Below are 11,531 nucleotides of genomic sequence, written 5' to 3'. Positions count from 1 at the left end.
CTAAACCAAGAATACAACTTAAATCTAGGTTCTAAAATTTCAGATTGCGCATCGAATACATACAACTTTCAACAATACCACGATCCCCACCACAAGCTTGATTTAAGAACCCCAGCCGATACAACGATAGCTGAGTTTCAGGTTTCCAACCTACAGGAAGTATTCTTCGACAATAAATATCTGGACATTAAAGTGGAAAATAATCGGCTTATTTTCCGCACGACAAAAGCATTTGAACAGTACGAAAAGGAGCAGAGTTTAACACGGATTAGCCTTCTGATTAAGTACACCTGTACTGTCGGTTTTACAAATGGGATTTACCGGCTGGACCTATTGGAAGCGAACAATTACGACCCGGAGTTTTCCCGGTCGCTATATGAGGCAACAGTTCCTCTGCCATTGCCGAAAAACTTCGACCTCAGTCCGTACATGGACAACGGCCGTGGTATAGTGGCGACCGATTACGATCTGGTAAACAACACGGTCACATTCAGTCTGCAGAGTAATAATTATTTTAAGATTGAATCCGTGCCCATCAGTGGCAACTTCAAGTCATTCCGAGCCATCGTTCGGTTGCAGGATCAAATCCTTAAGCTGTCCGAGAATGTTGAACTAGATATTCAAGCGGAAGATCAAGGTGTTCCTGCAAGAAGTAGTTCGGCCAAACTGCGAATTCGACCGGACTCGACTATTGTGTACCATGAACCACCCTTGTTTAAGCGATCCTTCATCCGTGAAGAATATCAGGCAAATTCGGATAACTCAATTTTGTTGGAACTGGTTCAGGGGACTGAGCATGAGGAGCTTCAATATGAGTTGTTAGGTGAGGATAGAGAATACTTCGAATTAAGTGTGGGCATTGCAAAGAATAACGCAACGTTGTCGATTAAGTCGGAACCAAAACCGCCGAAGGGGAAATATTTTCTGAATGTGATTGTTCGGGCTCAAAGGTCGGAACTCCTGGCGGGTCAGTGTGTTGTGTTGATTGATTTGAAAGAGTCCCCACAACCTGGTTCTGTGGTGACAGTGGAAAAGACCTTCACCGTGATTCATTTGGAAGAAGAGCGAGCGCATAGTCAAGTGTTTCCAGCAAAAGTTGGCGAATGTTTGTACGAGATTGTTAGCCAATATCCGAAAAAGGATGCAGATATTTTCACGATTGATGTAGCTACCGGGTGGATTGTGTCAGCACGTTTTGATCGCGAAGATAGTGAACTGTTTAAAGGCACAGAGCAACCTCAATTTCAACTGGTTCTAAAGCTTAACTGTCAGGCAAATTCAGTACAATCAACAGAAACTAATCAACAAAGAAAACTCGAAGACATTCCATTCTCTACAGATACCACTTATCTAACGATTATTGTTGATGATATCAATGATAACCATCCGACTTTCACCTTTCCGAAGGAGGATGATGTTTTCGCCTATCCGGTAGCTCGAATCTCCGAGCGACTGTTGGTATCCAGCGTTTTACAAGTTTCGGCGATCGATTTGGATGCAGATTTGAACGCCATTATTCGGTTCGGTGTAACTTCGAACGAAAATTTCGATATCGACCCGAAAACCGGCAAACTCTTTCCTCTGAGGTATGCTCTGAAGGATGAAAATCCGGTGCATTTGGAGATTTTAGCAAAGGATCGAGACGGTGCGGAGGATGGTAATGAATCCAAGCTGAACGTTTCAGTTGTTCCAGTGTTGCCTTTTCAGTTGTCTTTTATACTGTTAAATGGAATTGGCAGGGAAATGTTGCAGACTTTTTTGGGTAAGCTTCTAGCAACAAATGGGTTGAGGGTTGTGGTTCTCGGGGGTGGTTATATATCGGTTGTGGAATCCTCCAGTAGACAACAAAGTTCTGAAACGGCACAAAAGTTCGCGGTGGTTGCATTTGATAGGCAAAACAATCTGGTGTCAAGCCATGATTTTGCTAGGTAATATAGGACTATTGTCCATTTTAGGAACATTAAAAATATTTATTTTACAGTGCTGTAGGAAACCATGATGAAGTCATAATATCCACGTGGAACGATCTATTCAGAGAGGAATTTCCCGCTGAGGACTGTACAGTTTATCCCTACATAGTGGTTATGGCAGTATTTATTGTGTTGTTCATAGCTGCAGCAGCATTGGCCATCTATTGGTGGGCAAAAAGTCGTTCCTCACCAACAATATTGACTGCTCCGCAGTCCGACGATCAAGCTTCGTATGCAAATTCTGAAAATGTCATTGTCGAGAGTTCAAACACCAATGGACAGACAACACCGCCGATGCTCAGAAAAAACATTGAAGATGCTACCGTTGATGGTGAGTAGAATGTTCGAATTAGAATGTCAAAATGTTTATTGATGAATAAAACTTATACTCAGATACTACTGATGGAACAATACGAAGTAAGAGGTTAGCAAAATCGCTTTCCGATTTACTGATCGTTGATGAAACTGAGGAGACGAACTCCAACGACTGCTCGAACGAAGGAAGCAGTGAGGCACAAGAGAAAAAATCAATTCGATTCAACGAAAATGTAGAGAAGATAGAGATACTTTGAGTTGTGTACAAACTGAATCTTTATTTATAACTTTAATAACTTTATATTCTAACCAAATAAATTTGCCCACCTCATTTAGCTACAAACGTTCGTTGTAGATCGAATCGTCGTCACCATCCAAACCGGACTGACGGCGGTGCTCGACAACCTCGATTCTTTCGACCAGTTCGTTGAACTTGACGTTCTTCGGCTCATCGAGTGTTGCTCTCGAAGAGACAGTATCGTTCTCGTTTACTCGCTCGAGTTGGCTTTCGAGGGAGCGAACCAGTCGATCGGGTACTTTCGAGTCCTCGGATTCTGCAATGGAAAACAAACATCATATTAGAGGCAGTGACTAACGGTTTTATGCTTAATCAAAAGTTCAGTTTCAGTTCAGTTTCAGTTCAATTTCAGTTCAGTTTCAGTTTCAGTTCAGTTTCAGTTCAGTTTCAGTTCAATTTCAGTTCAGTTTCAGTTCAGTTTCAGTTCAGTTTCAGTTCAGTTTTAGTTCAGTTTCAGTTCAGTTTCAGTTCAGTTTCAGTTCAGTTTCAGTTCAGTTTCAGTTCAGTTTCAGTTCAGTTTCAGTTCAGTTTCAGTTCAGTTTCAGTTCAGTTTCAGTTCAGTTTCAGTTCAGTTTCAGTTCAGTTTCAGTTCAGTTTCAGTTCAGTTTCAGTTCAGTTTCAGTTCAGTTTCAGTTCAGTTTCAGTTCAGTTTCAGTTCAGTTTCAGTTCAGTTTCAGTTCAGTTTCAGTTCAGTTTCAGTTCAGTTTCAGTTCAGTTTCAGTTCAGTTTCAGTTCAGTTTCAGTTCAGTTTCAGTTCAGTTTCAGTACAGTTTCAGTTCAGTTTCAGCTCAGTTTATCATTCAGTTTAGTTTAAAACCTACCTTGATTTGTAATTCCTGTAATCTGAATTGAAATTTTCCGCTCTTCATCTGACAATGAACCGTCGGCCGTTTTCTTCGCTCCCAGCGTGGGAGGAGAGGGAGGTGGCGATATGTCGAAATCATTTTCCAGCTGAACAATATCGGATGGGTTGCCGGGAGTGCTTCGCGTGGGTCGTACATATCGGAAGTACAGGAACATTGCAAACCCGGTGCTGATAAGGAAGAGAGCACCAAGCACTGAGGTGGCAGCAATTAAACCAACGTTGGCATCTTCACAACTGTGTTGCGGACTGCACACACCAGAACCTCCAGAACTTCCTGAGCCAGAGCATCCTGCTTCCTGGTATGTCTCAACGGTAATACTGTCCGCAAGCATTGATGATTGGATCACTCTACAAAAGATAAAATAATTTTTAGATAATGGTTTTGTTTCCTATCACATAGAATCAAACCGTTTTATAGAATCCGCATCTTGCAAAACATTCTCGCTATTAAATGCGTATACAATCAAACGCATGACGATGTTTTCTTGCTGTCTTTGAGTAGGTGTTCGACTCTCATCTAGCTGTTCGAATGCTGGAACTTTTGCTTCCATTAGTGATCTCAGTTGAACGTCATTTGCATTTTGATTAATGCCATTAATCAAACTCTCGACGTCTTCGAACCCTGCTGCCGTCAACAGCAGCAAATTATCCTCTTCCAAACGATGAACATGCAGCATTACCCGTGAGCTTCTTCCATCGGACGCTCCATTGCGATCAGTTGCCGTAACTTCCAACGAAACCAACTCGTTTGAGTGCATGGCATTTTTCAGTGGAAAAATTAACCCGTTTTCCGGATCAATTCCAAAGTTGTCTTCTGTAAGCAAACTATACCGGATTTGAGCATTGAGTCCTTCATCCAGATCAGTCGCCTCGACGGTGAACAAGTGGGGAACCAATAGTCCAGCGGCTATCGACGGTGCCGGGAATCCCAAGTGGAAGTCCTGGGCAGTGGGTGACGGTCTAACGAAGCTTGGATCATTATCGTTGACGTCCACCACGACAACGTTGATTACGGTAACATCCCGTGCAAAGTTCAGTTCATCGGTTTCGATCAGCGATCGTTTCGTGATGTCTCCAAACGAGGAGGGAGTTGCTGGAACGGCACAGACCAGACGCAGCCGTAGTTGGAACTGTGGTACTGGCATGTTTTGGAAGAGCGTCGTGTTTTCCCGATCGAATGGTTTAGCCGTCAGCCAGTGGGTTTCGGGATCGATGAAGAAGTAGTTGAACGCCAGGAATGGCTTCTCGTCGAGCAGTTCGTATTCGCAATCGGCTAGTTGCGAGGGGAATATGTTGGAATGGGCGGTTTCTTCTTCCAAGGATTCGATCAGCAGTAGTTTGTTGACGGAAATGCTCTTGGGGGATTCTGGGTCATTGGGACATTCTTGGTCTTGAGTAACGTCCAGGATGACATTGACGGTACTTTGCTTCTGAGAGGTCGAGCTTACGGCGGTGACTAAAAAGTTGTACTGATTGGGAACTAATGGTTGCACAATACGGAGGACTCCGTCCGTTGAAACAGTGATTCTCAGCTTTAGATACGCTAAAACGTAAGGAAAAATTAATTGATTAGGTTAATTTAACCACACAGGAGAGCTCTTACTGTCACTTATATCAGCTACGTGTTCCAGAGTTATTGACGGGTCCTTGACAGAAGCTCTTATTACTCCGACCATACCAGAGCTATCGGATTTAACGTGGAAACGATAGTTGCCGTACGGGAAGTAGGGCACATCGTCAAGAGGTTCTCCAGTTGAGCAGTCATAGCAATCCGTACAATCGATTATTGGTGGCAATGGAGTGCAGGGTTCATTTTCATCGACTGGAAGTGACACGTAAAGGAAACAGTTGCTCCAAGCTAGCTCGTTGACAGCCTTGATGGTCAGGTGTATGCTTTCCAAGCCCTCCAAATCCTCTGCAGTTATCGTTCTCGCTAGCTGAATCATGGCTTCTCTTTGATTCTGAACAACTCTAATCAAGTCACTATTTGATTCCACTATCATAAACAGAACATCATCGGTGTACGTTCCTTCCGAAACATAAATGGAATTTTCTACGCTTAGTCTGTAATCGGATCCGATCGTAGCGTGGTAAACTGTTTTCTCAAACATCGGGATTTTGACAGGAATTGCTTCGCGCTTCAAGTCTACAACAACGGTTGCCAGGGATTTTTCACTGCCGGGATTACTGATAGCCACAGTAAATTGTAAATAAATTTTGTTCTCTAACTGTTCTTCGGTGACATCGTTTTTCAGTGAAACTACTACTCGATTGCTCTCTACTTCATGTTCGAAAAGGTTATGATCGTTGTCAAGTAGTTCAGAAGTGTATCCCGAAAGCAAACTACTTTCCTCCAGCTCAATTGCCTTGCCATCGGGGAATGTTACCAGCCGTTGACCTTCCTCCAAATAACCTTGAAATGATGAACTTTTAAACTTGGGGCTTACAATTGCCGGGCGAAGTATGTCTAGGGTTACGAATGCATCAACAACCGGACTTCCTGGATTTGTAGCTTGAACTGCAAAGCCGAGGTAATTTCGAGCCTTTATCTGTTCCCATTCGATTGTGCTGGCACTTTTCACCGAAATCGTCACCAACGAATCCGATCTTTGTACATTGAACCAATTGGAATCCCCATCGAGGAGACCTACCGTAGTTGCTGGACCAAACGTACCATCACGGAAGGTTATTTCTTTGCTCAAATTTATCTCCGTCGATCCCTCAGCAATCGATCCTTCGTACATGAAGTTCACAAACTGGGGAGAAATAATTTCATCCAGCTGTATTTCGATTATGACCGTGGTGCTGTCTGTTGGTCCGTACTGGTTGTTGGCTTCAATTTGGAAGCTCAACAAATCCCGTCCTTCGTAGTCCTGCTCGGTGACAGTCTCCTTCAGAACAACCTTGAATTTGTTAGCATCTCGAGTAACATCGAACATTGCTTGATCGTCTTTAATAACTCGAAACGATAGGGTGTCAGTTATGCTGTCACTTTCTAGGGTGATGATTTCTGATGCGGAAAAGGTAATTTCTTTGGTCGTCTTCTGCAGTGATCCCCGATAGAGGACCTTGGTGAATACGGGCGTAACGACCGGGTTGTTTTCAACTGTTACAAAAATTGTTGCGTAAGATCTGTCACTTCCAGGGTTTGAAGCTTCCAAGTGGAAGCCAAGGTGAGCTCGATTACGAATTTGGATCCAGTTAACCGTGGATTTTAGGGCTACTTGAATCACACTTTCCGGCTGAAGGGATACCTCGAACAGTTCATAATCATCCCCGGTTGGTAAAAACTGAGTATCTTCCTGCATCGTTCCTTCCTTTAACTTAACTTGGTTAGTTCCAAAATTTACTATCAATTGACCTTCCTGTAGAATACCAGAGAAAGATGGCATTGTGAAGGTTGCTTGCATTGGGCGAATTATTCGCACGACCACACCGGTCGACGCTACCGGACTGCCAGGGTTACTGGCATGAACTACAAAATTAAGTTGCCATTTTTCTTTGAGGTCCTCCGCTGTAATTCCTTCCCTGAGTGTCAACTTTAAACTTCCATCTTCATTTATCGCCAAATTAATCAGGCCACCATCTTCGCCAAGCACTTGATAAGACACCTCATCCGTCACGGTTCCATCCTTCAGGGTTATTGTCTCCGAAAAACTCATTTCCATCGTAGCTTCCACGATTGTTCCACTGTAAGAAGCTGCAGTAAACTCCGGAAGTACCACCACTTCACGCACGATATCAACCAGAATTGTGGTAAACCCGGATCCAACGGCAGGGTTCAAAACCTGCACAACAAACTCAAACCTTTCCAGTCCATCTAAATCATTCGGGGTCAATTCTCGGCTCAAACTGATCGCCACGCTCTGCAGCTCTTCGTTCAACACCGCCAGGAATAAATCCGTATTACTCAGCAGTATCTTCAGCTCCAGTTCTTCGGCAATGAAATCCTCCGTGAATTTGATGGGCTCAAACGGCACCAGCTGAAGGTCCGTACCAATGCGGGACTTGTAGAGCGGTTTCTCGAACATGGGAAACTTCACTTCTGCTCCTTGAATAAATATCACCACCGGAACGGAAGTCTCTAACGAATCGCCCATTCTTGCGTGAGCGTTCAAACGCAGGCTGCTACGATCGGCAAGATCCTCTTCGCTGACAGTTTCTTTTAGTGTGATCAGCAGTTCGTTGGTGTCCAGTTTCCGCGATACAAAGAGTTCAGCATCGTGATCGGATAATGAAAACACGACCGAACTGTCGTATGTTCCCGTTTTTAGTTTCAGTATAAGTTCTTCCAGCTGGTTGTTACTATCTATTTGACCCAGATAAAGCGGTTGTTCGAATGCCGGAGTAACCGGCTGCGTATGAAGTACTTCGATCAGTATGAAGCAGTTAACAGCTAATGACTTCGGATTGGTTGCCTCTAGAGTTAGTGTCAAATGTGAGTCCCCTGGAATCGTGACGTCTTCTTTCAAAACAACCATAAACTCATTAGAAACGTCAGTGGGTTTCAACTCGAATAGATTTTTTGAGTCTTGAAGATTGAGGAGGGTCTCTGGCGTAAAAGTTTCTGGAACTAATACTACTTTCAGTGCCGTTAGTTCCTGTGTTGCTGCAATGAGTTGACCTTGGAGGAAGTTATGTTCGAAAGCTGGAATGACTATCGATGGCCTCACAACTCTTATAACCACAATCGTTTCCGCAACGGCTTCCTCCTCCAAAGAAGCAGTTATTTTCACCAAAAGATACACCTTCCCTGCTAGTTTATCTTCAGTAACTTCATTTGGAGCAATGGTTATCTTATTTTGATCTCTTGAAAATAAGAATAAGTCTGTATCACCCGAATACGTAAACTGCAGGCTCTCCTCATAGGTCTCCTCGGCAATTCGTACTTCTACCATATCCAACTCTCCCGTTTCCGTAATAGTACCCTCATAGTACAATTGTTCGAACTTTGGAACAACTTCATCCGCCTTCAGAACGTCCAAAACCACAAACGCAACTCCGGAGTCCACATCGGCCTTCCGTGCCTCCACAGCGAAGTGAAAGTAGAACTTGTCCTTCAACACTTCATCGGTTAGTTCCTCCGAACCAGCCAAACTGATCGAGTGTTCAACCTTGCTAACTCGGAAATATTTCGCATCTTCTCCAACCAGCACAGGCACTACATCCTCCCCGTTTGTTTCGACCTTCAGTTGAATGTTCCGTTCCATCGTGATCACTTTCTCGGCGCTGACGCTTCCACCGTACATGGACTGCTCGAAGGATGGCACCGTTTTAACCGCACGCTCCAGTTGTACAACGATGGCCGTCCGACCGTCCAGCTCGGCTCCGGATCGACTGGCCGTTACGATCGTACTCAGGAAAGTCTTTTCGTCGGGAATCACAGCCTCCGATCGCAGTGAAATCCTGGCTCCGCCGTTGTTGGCCTCAACAGCCAGCTCGAATAGCTGGGAATCCTCTCCACTGAGCTCATATCTTACTGTACTATCAAAGGTGTTAGCCTGCAGGCTTATTTGAATGATTGGAAAGGCCTCCGAATCCAACGCATAGGTATACTTGTAGAGCGACTGCTGAAACTGAGGAGGTTCGATGTACGGTATGAGCGGATCTCCTGATATTCGTACTTCAGCTGTTCCCGTTTTAGGTTCTTTCCCTTCGTCCTGGAAGCTCAATAATAATTAGATTAAATTTGATCGCTCCACCCCAGCACCGAACCAACTTACCGTTCCAGTAATTATTATCGAAATAACACTGTCTAGCTTTGTCAGAGTAGCTTTAGTTTTCAGCTTTGCAACGAAATGCTTCTCAGATTCACCCGGATGTGTTTCGACATAAAAGTAGGGGTTATCCTCAATCGCGAACGTCACGCTGTTGTCTGTTAAATCGAAATCGGTGGCAACAATTTGTCCCTAAAAACGGTTTTATTAGATTTTAATTAGATTACACAAAACTTTACAATAATAGTTATGACTAACACCGTCCGCTGCCGATGCGCAAGAGAAGTCAAAATCCTTCGGAAGAGGTAATGGAATCTGGAACTCGTATATACTCTTGGAAAAAGTGGGCTCATATAGATTTTCATCTTCTTTAATGGGTACTTGGACTCGGATTGTTATTTTAGTCTCATCCGAGCAGGTGAAGGCCAGCGTGCAGTGCAACGTGAGATATTTTTCCGTTACGGCGTAGCGCTCGAACTCTGGTGTAGTGCTAATGACTAGCTGAGATTGGCCGTCGATTTTGGCACTTAGATAGAGGTTGTAACCTGCTGATTCACTGACTTCGACCCGCTCAACTCCAGAAACGACATGTGTAACTACCGCTTTGTCAAAATCTAATAAGGATATCTGTTGACTTCTAAATATTGGCTGAGAGAAATCGAATGTTTCCGACGTGCATTCTGCAAAGACAAGAAACATTTAGTTCAATAGTTTGCATAGTTATTATCATGCATTGGATAGTTCAACTTGTATCCATTAAATTGTTTGAAATTTTGTCAAATTTTTATTGTTTCCAAAACGTTTAGTCGATGGAGTAATAATCGCCCAGATGATTTAATGGCTGAAAGTTCGTTAGGTCCCATTAGGTTATGGTTCTCTTCAACGATCCCACCGGCACCCGGAACAGAAGGGATCAAAGTTCGGGCTGGCTCGGCCAGGTCGAACGTAGCCCGCGACTTTAAAGACTCCATGAAAATCAGCGACGCGTGGTCCAAATCTAAACTGAATTGAGATGTCGAAGAGGACGGCACAAGGATGACGTAGAAGATTCAATTATTTAATTTTTATCTGTGTTATACGTACTATAACAAAAGTTTAGGAATTGGTTGAAAAACATGTAATTGATCCGAGGCTCACAAGTCCGAGTGTCACATGCCAATCTGTAAGGTTCGATGAATTGGGCAATGTCCTTGAATTTTTTTCGTGAGGAAATGCTGCATTACTTCGGAGGTTGTCATCACACTCCGCCATAAAGCTATCGAAACGTGTACCGATCCGGAGATGGCGACCGTCATAACGTTTATTCCTTCGCTCGACAATCTAATTTCCCTGCATCTTTCAGGATCTGTACCGATCCAGAGATGATGACCAATAAGACTTACGTCCCGTCATGGCTACCTTCGTAAGATTTCTTGACACGCCGGTTGCTTCGCTTCCAGTACACCTGTCCTGACGAGTACTGATACAGAGTTGGCGGCCGTCCCGATCTTCCACTTTCGTTGGTCAACAATGTGCGCTAAGAACCTGCTGACAGCATTCCCAATGCTCTCCTCCCGACACATTTCGCCCACTTTGTTTCTCACGGTCAGGGGTGGCATCTGGAGAACCACGTGTTCCGGTGTTTCTTCTGGACAGATAGGCGTCGCTATGTGTCCGAACCGATGCGAATATAATTCCCGTTGTTTGAATCACCGTGCGATGCGAACATTGCCTGAAGCAACCGTGCCCTGATAGAAACTGCGTCAGGTAAAAGTTTTATGCTCCGTGTTTCCTGTTCAGCCTGGTCAACAGGACCGATATGAGCCCTTGCGTCCATCTACCGTTCAGTGATATTTCGTAAATTTGAAATGAAATACTAAACAAATTGCCCGGTTCTGTAAAGAAGTAGAACAGGGCTTTCAAATGGAGTAAAAAGTTTTTGGCGGCCATGATGGATTTTATCAACAAATTGCCGTTTTCGCCTTGAGACCCCAACCGATTTTTGTTTTAAGACCACCATTGGAAAGCTGAGAAAAAATTCTACAAGAAACATTCATAAAATTAGGTGTGCAATGGCATCTGAATAAAACAATCAATTATCTGTAGCAAGATTCCCAATTTTCATTTAATTAGGGGAGTGTCGTCGTGGTTGAGTCACGTTTTGGAATTCTCCCATAACTTTCGTTTCAAAAATAAAAAAGTTATAGGCATTTACGTGAAGACAAAAAATGTTGTCATAATCGGGCCATGTTGTGCAGGTTGGACCACCGCAGAAAATCTAAGACATACGTATTGAAATTCTATATAGAGACATGAAAAGAATGAATCCCGTGAACAACGGCTCATATATGTACAAATACCCTAAAAAAATCTAGGTATTAATTTTG

At 43.7% G+C, this 11,531-nt stretch overlaps 1 protein-coding gene across 1 annotated transcript; it reads right to left on the bottom strand.

Moving 5' to 3' along the window:
* Positions 1-2,621: 2,621 nt before the first annotated feature.
* Positions 2,622-10,557, bottom strand: LOC128736481 (uncharacterized). The gene is made up of 7 exons (XM_053830964.1): positions 10,548-10,557; positions 9,424-9,845; positions 9,172-9,357; positions 5,052-9,108; positions 3,857-4,991; positions 3,405-3,796; positions 2,622-2,839 (listed from the first exon to the last, which is right to left on the bottom strand). Exons 1-7 carry the CDS (start codon positions 10,555-10,557, stop codon positions 2,622-2,624), a joined length of 6,420 nt encoding a protein of 2,139 aa, XP_053686939.1.
* Between the last annotated feature and the right edge of the window lie 974 nt (positions 10,558-11,531).

This window comes from Sabethes cyaneus, chromosome 2 (genome assembly GCF_943734655.1).
Source record: "Sabethes cyaneus chromosome 2, idSabCyanKW18_F2, whole genome shotgun sequence".
Classification (NCBI taxonomy): domain Eukaryota; kingdom Metazoa; phylum Arthropoda; class Insecta; order Diptera; family Culicidae; genus Sabethes; species Sabethes cyaneus.
Note: the sequence above shows the minus strand (reverse complement) of the source record. Positions and strands in the feature narration are given on the sequence as shown.